At 35.5% G+C, this 18,405-nt stretch overlaps 1 protein-coding gene and 1 non-coding gene across 2 annotated transcripts; both read left to right on the forward strand.

Moving 5' to 3' along the window:
• Window positions 1–759: 759 nt before the first annotated feature.
• On the forward strand, window positions 760–11,560 carry LOC131658205 (uncharacterized; the record flags this gene model as incomplete). The annotated part of the gene is made up of 15 exons (XM_058927528.1): window positions 760–1,205; window positions 1,347–2,445; window positions 2,534–2,818; window positions 2,898–3,765; window positions 3,847–3,922; window positions 4,267–4,470; window positions 4,585–5,044; window positions 5,136–5,436; window positions 5,993–6,085; window positions 6,979–7,462; window positions 7,577–8,675; window positions 8,763–9,047; window positions 9,135–10,115; window positions 10,233–10,916; window positions 11,086–11,560. Coding segments are annotated over 15 exons (7,692 nt in total), but the record flags the coding sequence as incomplete, so codon positions are not given.
• Window positions 11,561–14,392: 2,832 nt separating this feature from the next.
• Window positions 14,393–14,509, forward strand: LOC131593663 (U5 spliceosomal RNA). The gene has a single exon (XR_009281053.1). It is a non-coding gene; the product is annotated as a U5 spliceosomal RNA (small nuclear RNA).
• The last annotated feature ends 3,896 nt before the right edge of the window (window positions 14,510–18,405 follow it).

An 18,405-nucleotide genomic window follows, 5' to 3' on the forward strand; every position in this document is an offset into this window, starting at 1 on the left:
GTTATTAACAACACTATGTTGTAGTTAACATTGATATAAGCCGTGGCAATAAAAATATAATACTTTGAAAAAAATATTCCCATCAAACAATACCACCAATTCCATGTGGACAACTTTACACATATTCATCTCTCTAGACATTGACTTATTCTGGAGCAGAAAACCATCTTTTCACTGGAATTGGTGAGTACTCTTGCTTTGACTCCAATGTTGATTATGTGCAAGTACTATCTTTTGCATGAGTATAACTTCTTGAATAACTTGTCATTTTTTTAGGTGCTTCAATCTAAATCTGCACAACCTTCCATTTCCATAGTTGAAACTTAAAGTTTTTCAATGGAAAATTATTCACAAAACTCAAAATGGAAGTATCACGTTTTCTTGAGTTTTAGGGGAGAAGACACGTGCTTAGGCTTCACCGATCACCTATATGCAGCTTTGGTGCGCAAGAGTATAATAACTTTTAGGCTATGTTTGGGAGTTTGGAGGGGAGGGGAGGGGAAGGCTTCCAAAAATGAAATTTTAAAAAAATATAGGAAAATATTTGACATTTTTTGAAAAAATGATTTTGTTTAGAATGATAAAAGAGTCATTATCATTACTAAATTTTTAATTTTCACAATACTAGAACAACCTAAAACATATTTGGAAAATTTATTTAAACCCTTCAAAACCCTCCAAAACCCTCCTTCAATACAATTTTTGAGTTCTCCCATTTTATAGGGTTTTTGGTGTTATTAATAAACTCAAACCCTCCAAAACCCTCCAACCCAAAATCCATTTAACCTTTTCACCCAATTCTTCCTATTTTTCAAAGCCCTCCCCTCCCTTCCCCTCCAAACTCCCAAACATAGCCTTAGAGATGATGAAGAACTTGCAAGAGGTGAAGTAATCTCACAAAAGCTACTCCATGCCATTGAGGAATCACTCTCAGCAGTTGTTATTATCTCCAAAAACTATGCTAACTCTGCTTGGTGTTTGGATGAGTTAGTCAAGATTCTCGAATCCAAACGTTTGTCAGGACAACAAGTGTTCCCAATCTTCTATGGTGTTGATCCCTCCCATGTAAGGAATCAAAGGGGAAGTTTTGCTGAGGCTTTTAGGAAACATGAAGCAAAATTTGCTGAAAGCAAAGAGAAGGTGCAAAAGTGGAGAGATGCATTGACAGAGGTCGCCAACTTGTCAGGCTGGGACTCTAAGGATCAGTAAGTGCATGCCTTTTATTTGTGAAGTAAATATGAAAACAGAAACTGAAACATGAAAAGTACATAGGTTCTTGTATTTTCATTTTATATATGATTTGAATTTATGCCTTGATTATATGTCATGGTTTTTGTTCAATGCAGACATGAAACAAAACTCATTGAAGAAGTTGTTGCACAAGTATGGAAAAAACTGGAACTCAAATTTCCATTCTATAACGATGGACTGGTCGCGATTGATACAAGATTGGAAGAATTATATTCAACTCTGAAGATAGGTTACGAGGGAGTTCGTTTCATAGGGATATGGGGTATGGGTGGGATTGGCAAAACGACTCTTGCTACAGCTCTCTTCAAAAATATCAAAAGTCAGTTTGATGTAAGTTGCTTCATCGCTAATGTCAGGGAGGTCTCTGGAAAAAGAAACCAAGGTATGCTACAGTTACAAAATAAAATTCTTTCTCATCTGAACATAAAAGGAATGGTAATTGAAACATTAAGCGAAGGAAAGGACAGCTTAAGAAACCTTTTATTCAACAAAAAGGTTCTTATTGTCCTTGATGATGTAAGTTCTAAAAGCCAACTTGAGAATTTGGCTGGAAGCCATGCATGGTTTGGTCGAGGAAGTAGAATTTTAGTTACGACTAGGGATAAGCACCTCTTGATATCGCATGCTGTATTGTTTGAAATGTATGAGAGTAAAATCTTAAATAAAAGTGAATCCCTTCAACTTTTTTGTGAAAAAGCTTTTAAAAAGGACAAACCGGAAGAAGATTATTTTGAGTTATCTAAAAGTGTGGTGCAATATGCTGGAGGCCTTCCTTTGGCTCTTGAAGTGTTAGGTTCTTTTCTTTGCGGAAGAAGGATATCTGATTGGGAAGATGCTTTGATCAAAATTAAACAAGTTCCACATGATGATATCCTAAACAAACTTCAAATAAGTTATGAAATGTTAGAAGATGAACACAAAACTATATTTCTAGATATTGCATGCTTTTTTAAGGGATGGTATAAACATAAAGTGATACAGATATTGGAAAATTGTGGCTTTCATCCAACACTTGGAATAAATGTTCTTATAGAAAAATCACTACTAACTTTCGATGGAAGAGTTATTGGGATGCATGATATGCTAGAAGAAATGGGTAAAACCATAGTTTTTCTAGAATCTCCTAATGATTCCGGAAGACGGAGTAGATTGTGGTCTCTAGAGGATATTGATGAAGTACTAAGAAAAAATAAGGTTATTCTCAATTTCAATACTACGTTACTTTTGCTGCATTGCATTCATTGTATCTTGTGTTTACTATTTGACAGTTATTGCTTGACAGGGAACTGAACTTGTTCAAGGTATTGTTTTGAAGTCATCACCATCTATGTCATTTGAAGCGAGTTGGAATCCCGAGGCCTTCTCAAAGATGTCTAATCTTAGGTTACTCATTATATTATGTGATTTGCATCTTTCACTTGGTCTGAAATGTCTTTCCAGCTCACTAAAAGTGCTTATATGGTGGCAATATCCAATGAATACTCTTCCACTTGGAGTTCAAATGGATAAGCTTGTTCACTTACAAATGGCCAATAGTAAAGTCAAACAGCTGTGGAATGGAACTCAGGTAAGGAAGTTCTAATAAGTGTTTTCATTTATAACTAGGATTTTCAAATACTAATCTATTTCTCCTTTATTTTGATCAGTATTTTGGAAAGCTGAAAGTAATTGATTTGAGCAACTCCAAAAATCTACGTCAAACTCCAAATGTCTCTAGAGTTCCATACCTTGAAGAGCTTCATCTTAATGATTGTACAGACCTTGCTGAAGTTCACCAATCTGTTACAGAACACAAAAAGCTCGAGATATTGAGCTTGATAGGATGTGCAAATCTGAAAACCTTTTCAAGTATAATGGAAATGGATTCCTTGAAAATGCTCATGCTATCTGATTGCTCAAACATTTCAAGACTTCCTGATTTTGGGGAAAATATGATAAGCATGTCAGTGCTTAATTTAATGCATTGCAAAAAAATTGTGTGCCTTCCAAACAGCATTAGTAACCTGAAGTCTCTCAAAATTCTCAATATATCAGGATGCTCAAAAATCTGTAGCCTGCCAGACGGTATAAAGCAAAACACGGCTTTGGAGGATCTTGACTTGAGTAGAACTGCTATTGGAGAAATGGATCCCTCCCTACTTCAATTAGGGAATCTCAAAATATTATCTTTAAGTGGATGTGGCTTGCCAGCTTCCGACTCTAGACGGGACGTGAGTCGGCCATATAGGGATCAGTGGGATCAATTCAGGTATATCTCAGCTGACACAGGCTTAATATTGCCTTCTACTTTCTCAGGTCTTTCCTCATTAACTGTTTTGGATTTGAGCTATTGTAATCTCACTGATGATTCAATTCCCGAAGACGTTGATGGCTTATCATCATTGGAGAGACTAATTCTATCTGGGAATAAATTTCTGCGCCTACCCCATTGCTACTTTTTTAATCTTTCAAAGCTTCGCTATCTTGAACTGGAAGACTGTCCTCAGCTTCGATATGAACCATTGCTTCCACCACATTTTTCTAATCTTTCAGATCATCACTCTCTTGAAATGGAAGACTATCCTTATCTTCATTCTATGGGATGGCTTCCACCACATGTATGCTTTTACTCAATAGATACAGATAGAAAGGAATCTAAATTATTAGATCCTAAAAAGATATGGAAGCTGTTTGAATCAATCAACAAAGAACTCTTTCTCTTACCCGTGTCGTTGGTATGTGCTTCAAGAGACTGAAATCAGGTGTCCACTTTTCCTATCTCCTTCTCCGTCCCTTCAACGAAGACAAAAACCTCAGCAAAAGTAGAACATAACAAAACAAATAAATGGTTTTAGTTTTAAATTTAAAGTGATCTTTTTTATTCAAATGGTGTGTCTTTGTTGGAGGGATTGAAAGGGAAGTTCATATGGAAAGGTTGTGCATCTTTAAACATACAACAAGTCACTTTTATTTGCAATGTATGCATGGATTTCTGCTGTTTTTTGTTAACAAGGAAAAATTATTGTCACAGATAAATGATTACCCTTATCCTGTGTACACGGAAATCCCTTCGAGATTTGATAATCATAATTTTTTACCCTTGAACTCATCATATGTGTCAGAAGCTGACTCAATTGCATCAATAACAGTAAAGATCCCTACTGATTGTTTTCCAAGTAGTAGGTGGGCAGTAGCTGTATTTGTGGCCTTGGAGGAAATTGATGAAGGCTTTCAGGCCCGAAAAAAGCTGCTTCACATTACCAAACCAGATTTGGGTTATTTAATCCTTTTGATAATGGTGTTTTTGCTTTTAATCCGTGTATGGTTTGGTGTTCCAATAAAAACCACTACCAAAATCATGCGCACGCGTTGGAACTTTGATACTTTAGAGCCTGAAGATGGCTCATCCTTATCTCTCTTCTCTAGTTCAACAGCAAACAATAAACTGTACCTGTTCACAATGGTAAGGAGTGGTGATTTTATATACATTCGGCGACACATAAGAGGGGAGGGAAAGTCCAATTGCAGATCCTTTAGCAAGCATCGGAAGCCAGAGTTCAGGGAAAACAGTTTGTTGCGTTTTGAAGTGCAAGTGGAAGGGTGCAAGATAAGGAAGTGTGGAGGGCGTGTGTTGGACAAGGCAGATTATCTTGAAGACTCTAAAGAGGTGAACAGCAGTGAACTTTCTATGGTACCTCCAATTTCCGAGCATGTCAGTGGTATGTGCAAACCAACTGTGGATGAATTGAAGGGAGAGAATGCTACAGCCTTTGATGTGCAGAACACAGAAAAATCCATTGAAAATTTCTCTTTGGTAAGTAACCCTCTAATTCTCACACACAATTACCTAAAAAATTTTCACGGTATTCTTTATATAACATGTTTACCACTATCTCTTGTTGCAGGGAAAAATGTTTCAGAATATTAGACAAAGACTAGGTCTAAGCATGCTTATTTTAATAATGTCAATGATGGTAGCTGCTACACTATTCCCTCTGCCTGTGCAAGGATTCGACTCTAAAAAGCACACCACAACAATTGAAGTCCAGAATAAACCATTTAAATCACATCGGATTTCCCGTAAAACTGTATTGAAGGTCAATACACCACAATTACAAAGCAGTCATAGATTGAATGTGAGCCAACGGTTGTCATTTCCATTATACCGGCTTCCAACGGGGACACATTTCTCTCAGACTCACTTTTGTTCTTACTTAACTAGATGAAGTCATTTTAATAGTTATTTGAATAGGGTTTATGTAATCCTCGATCAGAACAGTCTAAAGATCTCGGATCCAGACACAAGTACCAAGGTATGAAGCCATGATCAGGAGAAGACAATGACGTGAGCCCTAGAGGCTTAGAGGCAGTTAAGGACCTTTAGATTATAAGTTCACAAAAGCAGGATACAATACATTGTATTAGAAAGATCATGTTTTGTTTATCTGGAATCAATAGAATTATTAGTTCTTTAGTGTTCATTTGTTACATGAACAAAAAGCAAGCTGCAGCTTGTATGTGATAGGGTAGGAAGTTCATATAAGTAGGATACAAAAGTCTTAAAAGTGAAAGCTTGAGCTTCACGAGAAGCTGTCGCTTTCAAACAGTGCTCTGACTCCCTTAACAAAAGTTACTTTGTTACATATGTTTGACTTCTTCTATCCTATATACTTCAAAATCCCACCCAGATTTGATAATCAGAATTTTTTTCCATTGAGCTCGTCATATGTATCAAAACACGATTCTTTTGCATCTGTAAAAGTGGACATCCTTGCTAATTGTCCTTCAAGTGACTGGTGGGGGGTGGCTGTACTTGTGGCCTCAGAAGCTGAAGCTCCACAGAATTCAGAGGAAGGTGCTAATAGTTTTTTCCTCAGATCTACGCGCTTGTGTTGGAAATTTGATACTCTACGTGCTTATCAATGTCTGCCAGTTCAACAGTATATAGCGATCTTTACCTCGTCACTATGGTAGTGAGTGGTGATTTTAATTTCATACAGAGACACCGAAGGGAGGACCGAATCATCGTAACAGAAATGTGACCCAGTGGTTGTCATTTCCAATATACCAGTCACCAAGGAGGTTGAGTTTCTCTCAGAGCCACTTTTGTTCTAACGGAAGTTTGGTGTAGTGGTTTTGGATGCCGGGTGGTGATGGAATTCTTCTTCTGCTGTTTGCTTTTGATGGTATCATTATGTTTATGTTTTGTTTATTCCTTATCACTTTTTGTCTTGCATGCACTATTGTTGTTGCTTATAGATTTTAATTTGGGTTTTGTTGGAAACTCCAAATCAAAAGGGTGGTCCCAATGATAAATACTAGCTTGGTTATTTTATTCTTAAGCATGTGATGACAAAGGCCAGTGTTTAATCTGTGACTCAACTCACGAATCTCTATTATTATTCTAATGTTAATTTTTTGTCAAGTTTTTACAAGAACTAGGATTTTTATATATACAGGATTAACTTATTAATTAAGAGTGACTAAATATTATTCCCAATGTGGACAACTCTTACACATATTCATATCTCGAGACATTGACTCATTTTGAAAGCTAAAAATCATCTTTTTCACTGGTGGTATTGCCGAGTACCCTTGCTTTGACACCAATTGTTGATTCTGGTGCAAGTACTATTTTTTGCATGAGTATAAATTTTTGAATAACTTGTCCTTAATGTTTTTTATTTTATTTTCAGGTGCTTCAATCTAAACCAGCATATTCTTCCATTTCTATAGTTAAATCTTAAGGTCTTTCAATGGAAGATTATTCACAAAACTCAAAATGGAAGTATCATGTTTTCTTGAGTTTTAGGGGAGAAGACACACGCTTAGGCTTCACCGATCACCTATATGCAGCTTTGGTGCGCAAGAGTATAATAACTTTCAGAGATGATGAAGAACTTGCAAGAGGTGAAGTAATCTCACAAAAGCTACTCCATGCCATTGAAGAATCTCTCTCAGCAGTTGTCATAATCTCCAAAAACTATGCTAATTCAGCTTGGTGTTTGGATGAGTTAGTCAAGATTCTCGAATCTAAACGGTTGTCAGGACAACAAGTGTTCCCTATTTTTTATGGTGTGGATCCCTCTGATGTAAGGAATCAAAGGGGAAGTTTTGATGAGGCTTTTAGGAAACATGAAGAAAAATTTGCCGAAACCAAAGAGAAGGTGCAACAGTGGAGAGATGCATTGAGAGAGGTCGCCAACTTGTCAGGCTGGGACTCTAAGGATCAGTATGTGCATGCCTTTCGTTTTCATTTGAGTTGTAAACAGGTCTTTGCATTTTCATTTTATATATGATTTTAACTCACGCCTTGATTATATGTTATGGTTATTGTTCAATGCAGACATGAAACAAAACTCATCGAAGAAGTTGTTGCACAAGTATGGAAAAAACTGGAACTCAAATTCCCATCCTATAACGATGGACTGGTTGCAATTGATGCAAGATTGGATGAATTATATTCAACTCTGAAGATAGGATCGGAGGATGTTCGTTTCATAGGGATATGGGGCATGGGTGGGATAGGCAAAACGACTCTTACTACAGCTCTTTACAAAAAAATCAAAAGCCAGTTTGATGTAAGTTGCTTCGTTGCTAATGTTAGGGAGGTCTCAGGGGAAAGAAACGAAGGTTTGCTACAGTTACAAAATAAAATTCTTTCTCATCTGAACATAAAAGGAATGGTAATTGAAACATTAAGCCAAGGAAAGGACAGCTTAAGAAACCTTTTATCCAGCAAAAAGGTTCTTATTGTCCTTGATGATGTAAGTTCTAAAAGCCAACTTGAGAATTTGGCTGGAAGCCAAGAATGGTTTGGTCGAGGGAGTAGAATTATAGTTACAACTAGGGATAAGCACCTCTTGATATCGCATGTTGTATTGTTTGAAATGTATGAGAGTAAAATCTTAAATGAAAGTGAATCCCTTCAACTTTTTTGTGAAAAAGCATTTAAAGAAGATGCACCTAAAGAGGGTTATATGGAGTTGTCTAAAAGTGTTGTCGAATATGCTCGGGGCCTTCCTTTGGCTCTTGAAGTGTTAGGTTCTTTTCTTTGTGGAAGAAGTATATCTGATTGGAAAGATGCTTTAATCAAGATTAAACAAGTTCCACATGATGATATCCTAAACAAACTTAGAATAAGCTATGACATGTTAGAAGATGAACACAAGACCATATTTCTAGATATTGCCTGCTTTTTTAAGGGATGGTACAAACATAAAGTGATACAAATATTAGAAAATTGTGGCCTTCACCCAGCCATTGGCATAAATGTTCTCATAGAAAAATCATTAGTAACTTTTGATGGAAGAGTTATCTGGATGCATGATATGCTTGAAGAAATGGGTAAAACCATAGTTTTTCAAGAATCCCCTAATGATCCAGGAAGACGAAGTAGACTGTGGTCTCTAGAGGATATTGATCAAGTGCTGAGAAAAAATAAGGTAATTGCCAAGTTAAAGTTACTTTACTTTTACTGCATTCCTTGTTTATAAATTGTATCTGATATTCTGATGATTATTGTTTACTAGGGAACTGAAATTGTGCAAGGTATAGTTTTGAGACCATCGCCATCTACGCTGTATAAAGTACGTTGGGACCCTGAAGCATTCTCAAAGATGGGTAATCTTAGGTTACTCGTTATATTATGTGAGCTGCATCCTTCCCTTGGTCTGAAATGTCTTTCTAGCTCGCTAAAAGTGCTTATATGGTGGGGATATCCATTGGATGCTCTTCCACTTGGAGTTCAACTAGATGAGCTTGTACATTTGCAAATGATCAACAGCAAAGTTAAACATTTGTGGAGTGAAAAAGAGGTAAGAATTTTCAGTTAAGAGGCTTCATATAACTTATAGTATGGACACAGGACTTTACAATGCTTGTCTCTTTGTTTTTTTCCCCAGTATTTTGGAAAGCTGAAAGTAATAGATTTGAGTAACTCCAAAGATTTACGTCAAACTCCAAATATCTCTAGAATTCCAAATCTTGAAGAGTTGTATCTGAATGATTGTCCAAAACTTGTTGAAGTACACCAATCTATCAGCCGACACAAAAAACTCATGATATTGAGCTTGATGGGATGTGTAGATCTGAAAACCTTTCCAAATAAATTGGAAATGTTTTCGTTGAAAATGCTATTTCTCTCTGACTGCTCAAGAATTCAAAGACTTCCTGAATTTGGAAAAAATATGACGTGCATCACGGAACTTATCTTAACGAATTGCAAGAATCTTCTATGCCTTCCAAACAGCATCAGTAACCTGAAAACTCTCAGAATTCTCGACATATCAAGATGTTCAAAAATTCATACCCTGCCAGATGGTATAAATCAAAACAAGGCTTTGGTGGACATTGACTTGAGTAGAACTGCTATTAGAGAATTGGATCCATCCCTACTTCAGTTAGAAAATATCAAAAGATTATCTTTAAGTAGATGTAGCGGATCAGCATCCAATTCCAGCTGGGAGTTTCAGCTTCCTTTTGGTAAGAAGTTCAGTTTTTCCCCAGCTCACACAAGATGCTTAACATTGCCCCGTTTTGTATCAGGCCTTTCCTCATTAACTGTATTGGATTTAAGCTATTGTAATCTTACCGATGATTCAATTCCTCATGATATCGATTGCTTATCATCATTGGAGAATCTGATTCTAAGTGGGAACAATTTTGTTCGCCTACCTACTCACTACCTTGCTAATCTTTCAAAGCTTCGTTATCTTGAATTGGAAGATTGCCCGCAGCTCCAATCTTTACCAGTGCTTCCACCTCATGTACGCTTGTATGGAACAGATTCTGATGTAAGGGAAGCTGGTGCATTAGATCCACAAAAGATATGGAAGCTGTTTGAATCAAGTGACAAAGAACTCTTACAGTCATATGTGCCTCAAGTATGTGCAACTACAAACTAAATATTTTTACTTGCACTGACAAAGCCACTTAGTATATTATAATGCATGCTTGTATTTCACCTATTATTGTTAACAAAAAAAGTTGCGTTGTTTCAGATGTTTGACTTCTTCAATCCTATGTACTTCACAATCCCACCGAGATTTGATAATCAGAATTTTTTTCCATTGAGCTCGTCATATGTGTCAAAACACGATTCATTTGCATCAGTAACAGTGGATATCCCTGATGATTGTCTTTCAAGTGACTGGTGGGGGGTGGCTGTACTTGTGGCCTTAGAAGCTGATTCAGAGGAAGGCGCTAAAAGTTCTTTTATGAGATCTATGGGCTTGCGTTGGAAATTTGATACTCTAGGACCTGAAGACAGCCCTTCCTTATCACTGTCTGCAGGTTCAACAGCATACAGTGATCTTTACCTCGTCACTATGGTAGTGAGTGGTGATTTTATATACATACGGAGACACCGAAGGGAAGACCGAAGAAGTTTCATGAACGAAGAGTTTAGCAAACATAGAAAGCCAGAGTTCAGGGAAAACAGTTCGTTGCGCTTCGAAGTGGAAGTAGGAGGATGGAAGATAAGGAAGTGTAGGTGGCATATGTTGTGCAAGGAAGATTATCTTGAAGACTTACAAATGCTAAACAGCGGTGGACTTGTTGAAGAACCTTCAGATTCCGGGCATTCAGCTGGTAAGAACAAATCATATGTGGAAGAATTCAAGGGGAAGGATACTACTGTTTTGGATGTGAAGAACATAGAAAGGTCCAATGAGAACTTCTCTTTGGTAAGTCACCTAATAAATAGCATGCAATTATCTCAAAATTTCTAATGATATTCTTCATGAAACTTACTTTTGTAGAGATGAGAATACTCTTACTATTTTTCGGTTCGCCATTATTGAACTTTAATTACTTATCAATCTCAACCTGTCTTCTACTGTTGTTATCTTGCAGGGGAAAATGTTTCCCACCATTAAACAAGGACTTGGTTTAGGTGTGCTAGCTTTGATATCATTGATGGTTGGGGCTACAATATTCTGTTCGCCTATGCATGGTTTGCGCTTCAAAATGTCCACCACAACAATCAAGACCATATCTAATAAATTATTAAAACCACATTGGACTACCTCCAATGATATCGTACTTAAGGTCAATGCACCGCAATTTCAGCGTGGTCCTCGTAACAGAAATGTGAGTCAACGGTTGTCATTTCAACTGTACCGGCCACCAAGGAGGTTGAGTTTCTGTAAGAGCCAATTTTGTTGTAACTTCACTCGATGAAAAACATTTTTCTTTTTGACAAACTTGTTCTTTTGTGTAACTCAAATATTTCATTTGTCTAATTCTGATTTAGATATGTAATAAACCTCATATTATAATCTTTTTAATAGAAACTTCACAGTAGTTAGAACTACACCACTTTTAGAAATGGTACAACATAATGAAAAATTCAGAACAATACAAATATATTGATGTTGATGTGAATAATATGTTATGAACAATGGATAAAGATGGAATTAATGTCATCATTTTCTGTCATTTTTTAGAACATTCAAACAATAGAATCTTTTATCATTTTACGCCATGCATGCATGTTTGTAGCTAGGGGTGAAAATAGGCTGGGCCGAGCTAGGCTTTGCCAAGCCTAAGTTTGGCCTGTCAAAAAAAGCAAAGCCTAAGCCTCGCATGTAGCCTTTATATAGGATCATATTACTAACTAGCTAACTTCTAGTTAGTAATCAAATATAAAGTTAGCAGTAATCGCATACTGAACTATCAGAAACCACACGTTGAATTAGCAGTAACCACATGCTGAATTATAACCACATATTAAACTATCAGTAACCACATGCTAAACTATCAGTAACCACATACTGAACTATCATAACCACATAATGCACTAGCAGAAGCCACATGCTGAATTATTAATAACCACATAATGCACTAGCAATAACTACATGTTAAACTAGCATTAACTTCTGAAAATTGAATTACACATCTAATATCCTTCCTAATTTAAATTTCTTAAGTTCCTCATTTCCATCATTCCTTTGAGGCCTTCAAACCTTGCATGCTTCAAGGGTTTCGTTAGAATGTCTGCCAATTGCAATTCAGTCTTGCAATACTCAAATCTCAACCTCTCTTTACTAACTTGGTTCGTAAGGAAATGACACCTCCTTTCTATGTGCTTGTTTCTATCATGGTTCATTGGATGATTTGCCAAATCAATTGCTGACTGGTTGTCCACTAGTAACTTGATTTGCCCATAGTTGCTCACATTTAACTCTTCAAGCAACAACTCCAACTAAAATGCTTGACATGCATCATAAGAGGTTGGAACACACTCTACCTCACATGAAGACAAAGCCATAATTCCTTGCTTCTTTGAACTCCATGAGATTGGTGATAATTCAAGCACAAACAAGTAAGCAGTTGTGCTCTTTCTATCATTCTGATCTTCACTCCAAATCAAATTAGAATAACCATACACCTTGCCTTTCACTCTTGTGTTTTGTTGATTTGGCATGAGTACTGCATGGTCAGTTGTACCTATAATGTACTTTAGGATCCTCTTTGTTACAAGTAAATGACATAACCTTGGTTTCTCTATGAATCTACTAATCAATCTCACATTATGACAAATACCAGGCCCTGTATTGCAAAGATACCTCAATTAGCCAATGATCTGCTTGTACAAAATGATATCTACCAGTTCATCATTTGGATCCTTCTTTAATTTGATGTTGGTCTCTATATGTGTGTTTTCAGACTCACTTTTGTTCTTACTTAACTAGATGAAGTAATTTTTTGCGTTGTGCTCTATATCCCAAGACTGTGGTCCATTGGAAGTATGTCAATTTTGTTGACTCAGTAGCCACAATAGTTATTTACGTAGCCTACGACCAGAACAGTTTAAAGAGCCCGGACCTTGACACAGGTACGAAGCAATGAAGCCATGATCGGGGGAAGATGATGGCGTGAACTCTAGAGGCGCAGAGGCTGTTAAGGACCTTTTTAGATTAGAAGTTCACATAAGTAGGATACAATACATTGTATTAGAAAGATCGTGTTTTGTTTATCTGGAATCAATAGAATTATTAGTTCTTCAATGTTCATTTGGGCATGAGCAATGTTCATTTGAGGAGTGACCAGAAAGCAAGTTCTAAGTATTATTATGAATACTTTACCCTGCATATCTTTGATATTTTGTCATATTTTCTTCTACCAAATACATCCAACAACAGTTATATTTTGGGTCAAGTCTTAAAAGTGAAAGCTTGTTTATCCGAATCTCATTTTTAACTTCCTTGTACACCACTTTTTCATCCTACATCATTTATTGCATCTCACAATGATATTTAACTAGTCAAGATGAGATGACAATGGTCATACGAACAATCCATAAGAAAGCTTCGTATTGTAGAGATGAGAATACTCGTAGGTTTATTTTTCAATTTGCCATTATTGAACTTTAGTTACTTATCCATCTCAACCTATCTTCCACTGTTCTTTATCTTGCAAGCGAAAACGTTTCACAATATTAAACAAGGACTTGGTTTAAGTGTGCTGGCTTTGGTATCAATGATGGTTGAGTCATTTGGCAGGCTTGGTTAGAGGGTTGTTGCTTTTATATATCTAACATGTTATTCTTACAGTCTTGTTGTTATTATGAAAATTCATATGTTAATGTTAGTGTAACATAAAACATTTATATTCATACGTAGAGATAAGATTGGACAAGAAATATGGAACAAATATATGATTAAGAGATGGATTATGTGGCTGTCAGGGTTTAAAAGTTTGTAACTTTGTTGCTGTTTGAGGGTCAAGTGTTAAAATTGAGAGTTGTTGAATGCATATATTAGTAATGCAGGAGCAGCATGAGATGAGAAGCTAGCTGTTGAGTTTAAGCAGTGGCGTGACTCCCTTGAATAGTTGTCGTAAAACACGCACCGCATTGGTGATTTTCTTCCTTAGAGGAAAGACCAAGCAGCAATGAATACTGTCCTTTGTGTATTTAAATAAAAAAGGAAATAAAGAACGGTTTGAAAGATATGAATGTGAGATGAAGAAGAATAGATTAAAATTCCATTTGTGGTTTGGAGTAAGAAAAGTGGAGGTATAGGCTGACGAGAAACATAAGGGTTGGTGTAGTAGTGTATCTGTGTTTTTTGGTCTAGAGCCCACATCGTTTAGTTGACAAGTTAAACAATGCTGTTCGCATATAAAGCAAAAGGATTTCACCTTTATATACTCACGGAGCCGTGTGATGAACACAAAGCGAACTATTCTTTCGCCTTTTACTAAGGAATACCGTGTGTGCGTCACCCAAAGCGGCATATGATAATTTTTGAATGAGTTCTCTTTTTTGAGAGCTCTACAATCCTAGTTTAAATTTGTTAATCATTGCTTAATGAGTTCTCTATTGAGAGCTCTGCAATCATATTTTAAATTTGTTAATCATCGCTTATTTTTTATAATATGATATATGATGTGATATAAGATTTATCTGGTTAGAATATATAAATCCACCTGTAGAAAATCTTTGCTATTTGAAAAATACTACTGCTACAATTATATTTTACTGTACGTAAATACTAGACTATATTATTTATCTATCTTTAGGCAGTTAAAGATTAAATAATATCTTATGAAAATGTATAATAATTATTAAATAAAATTAATAAAGATAAGAAAAGCAATAATTTAACGGTATACACTTTATCCACAAAAAAATAAAATAAACAATTATTTATTTATAAAAAAATTCTTTTATTAAGTGTTTTAGGACCTACTTTCAAATAGATTTATTTGAGTGTGCTTACACTTTAATCCACGTTGAATTTTTTTACAAGAGAAATAAATGATGAAAATTTGTGATCAATTTATTCTGAAGATTTGGAAAAATAAATCTTGTTTACTATTCCCTTATTTTTAGTATACCTCTGGAACATGTTTGGTAAGTTAGCCAATTGGATTAGCAAATTTATTCATTCAATCAAAACATAAAAATGTCACTCTACTATAGTCTTTAAATTTTTTTTTAGATATTATTAAATCAATGTAACACATTTTTGAAATCTTTAAATGTTCTAACGCGGTTTATACTAAAGTGTCATAGTTTTGAAAATAGTCTTTTACTCTTTAGTGTCAAGCGCTTTATCCTTACAATTATATGATTTTAGTTACTTTTCCTTTTTATCACAAGACATTAATTTGTAGACACTTGAATTTTCTCGCTAGTCACAACAACACGTCAAATTTTAATTTCTCAACTGATCATACAGAATCTTTAAAATTTCTGTCATTCAAGCAACAACTTCCGTTCCTTCCATTACAACAACCTCCTTTTTCACCGCCGTTCAATCTCTGGGACCAAATCTATTGCAAAACCTCCAACAACTTTATGCAACACTGGGAGAACATAGTGCTAACGAACTCGTGACGAGCATTTACAACTTAGTGCAACAGCAAAATGCAAACCTCCTCAACAAAAGACTCCTACGCATAGAAGAGAACTAGCAAAAAAAATACGTCTCATAATCACAACTCAAATAGAGGTGCTCCAACACAGCCACTCTATAGCTGCTTTGAGAGCTACGATCGTTGACAGCGTGCCGCAGCCAAAAAGAGCGCCATACTTGCTAGAAAAACATCATTGTCGTCATTGTGTCTACAACTCTCCTCCACATGAATCTATAGGCGGTTATAGCAGCCACATTCCACATGAGGACCATTGTCCCAAGAAGTCTCAATTATGCCATTCTCAAAGGGGAGACGAGCACAATGCAACTAATCATGCCTCCTTTTGTAACACCCGATTTTTGTTATTTAATTATTTAGTGTTATTTTAATGTTATGTTGATTTATTGGATAATTTTCCTTGATGTTATATGATGATTGTGATATCAGAGGGTGTGTATCCTTAGAATATAGGGTATTGCTTTTGATTTAGAAATTGTAAAATTAAATAGATATAATTAGTTGTAATTATTTAGTTGGTTTGATTTATTAGAAGATTAAATGATTTATTATGATTGGAATAAGAGTTATTATTGAGATTGAATAATAATAATAATAATAATAATAACAACGATATAATAATTGATTAAATAGTAATTGGGCCATAAAATGTGTTAGTATGAGCATTCAGGGGAGGTGTGATGTTAAGCCTATTAGAGAGATGAAAGTTAGTAAGGAATTAATAAAATTAGGGAATTAGAAGAAATTAGGGAAGTTGCAGAATTTTGGAAGAGAACGTGAAATAGAGAGAAGTTGGGCAAGGGTAAAGAGAGAACCTCCATTGGTAAAGCAAATTTTGAAGAAAATTGCTAAGGTAAGGGTGGAGTTCTTAATCTCTAAGGGTTGGCATGATAATGGGTATGGTAGAGATTAGGTTACATAATTCTATATCCATGAATGTGTGAAGAATTTGAGGTTTTAATGTGTTTATGGATGTTGTGAATGAATTGCGATGTGTGTGCAAATCATGGAATTGATGTTTGTATGTGAACCAGTAGATAATTATTTAATATAACTTATACTTGTTATACGTATTCGATATGTATGAGCTGATAACGATGTTGTATGTTTGATGCAATTGGTTGTACGTATTCAATCCGTATGAGGTGATAATGATGCCTTGTGATGAATTAACGATAAATATGCTTTTATTAAGAAGTTGAATTAACCATGTCATTTCGTTACTTGACTTGGGTACTATGATGTTTGTTGTTATTATGATGAATATGATGAATTGATGATGTTATGATTATGTGTGTAATATGAAGTCTGTGAAGAGGTATGAATAACACGATGAATTGATGTTGTTATGACGATGAAGTGATGGCCTTTATTGGCGTTTGTTGAAGGCTTATGCCTTGTGATTACAACTTCCGCTGTTGCTATGCTATTGTTGATGATTGTTGCTATCGTTATTATGTTGTCGTTGTTGAAAAATTGTTGCTGTAGTTGTTTTGCCTCTATTAATTGGCAAACCCAAGTTTTAGGCTTATGCCAAAGTCGATTTGTTCTTGTGTAGTTGTAGTATTGTTGTTGATGCATTCATATGTGGTCGCTTTCATAGCATAAAAGTTGGGGGCTCATGCTCTGTAAGTTGGTCTGGATTGACAAAAGTTTAAAGTTGAAGGCTTATGCCTTGTTTTAAAGTTGAAGGCTTATGCCTTGTTGATGTCTCTATTAATTGACAGTTATTAAGTTGGGAGTTCTGCTCCGTTATTAAGTTGGGAGTTCTGCTCCATTGGTACCACATGCATGTGCATTGTAACGAGTCGCATTTTGAGTTGCATCTTTTGAGTCGTTGCGATGATGAATAAGTGGTTATATCATGTTGATGATTTTGTTATGTTATTAAGTGGATGATTTTGTCATAATAATATGTTGGTGAATTAGTTGTTGAATAGTGAACGATGCTAATGTTGTATGAAGTGGTGAAATTATGTATGATATATATCTCCTATATTATTTATCATGCATTCCTTTATATTGTAAGATATCTCATCCCTTCTGTTTGAATGTTACCCCTATCTCGGTAACGTGCACGTAATCAGGAGTGAATGCTAGTCACCTTCAAGTAGATTGAGTTGGGATTGTCGCTCTGATACGTAACACTCGGGGGGATGAACGTTATTATTTGCTATTTGTTTCTTTATTTAGATTTTTATTGTTTATTGAAGTATGTTTACAACTTGAAGTTGATTTTGTTGAATTAAGATGCCATGACATTTCTAGGATTAAATAGGTTGAATTCCGCTGTGTAATTGAAAGTTGTTTCTTTTGAAGACTATATCGTGTTGATTGGTTCATCCGTTTATACGTGTTATGTATCTATTATGATTATGGGCAATTGTTTTTGTTATGAAGTAAATGTGACATCCTGATTGTGATTAATTGTTTTTGAATGAAGAATTTTATACTCTGATCTTTATTAATATTATGCGGAGTAAATTAGGGTGTTACACTTTTCACTATCGAAAGAACATTTTCACCAAGTATATTATCGATTGGAGGACCATTAAGTTACTAGAAAAACTGTCAAATTTGGAGATTTGCGATGGGACGAGGGACCCTGCCAAGTACGTTGAGCACATAGACATTATACTTGATTATTACTCGGCCATGAGTGTATTGGAATGTAACTTGTTTATATTGACTCTCAATTAAGCAGTTATGTCGTGGTTCAATACCTTGGAGGAAAATTCCACCTGATTTGGAAGAAAGTTATCTGATGAATTCACATCACATTTCACAAAA

The sequence above is a fragment of the Vicia villosa genome, linkage group LG3 (genome assembly GCF_029867415.1).
Source record: "Vicia villosa cultivar HV-30 ecotype Madison, WI linkage group LG3, Vvil1.0, whole genome shotgun sequence".
In the NCBI taxonomy this organism is placed as follows: domain Eukaryota; kingdom Viridiplantae; phylum Streptophyta; class Magnoliopsida; order Fabales; family Fabaceae; genus Vicia; species Vicia villosa.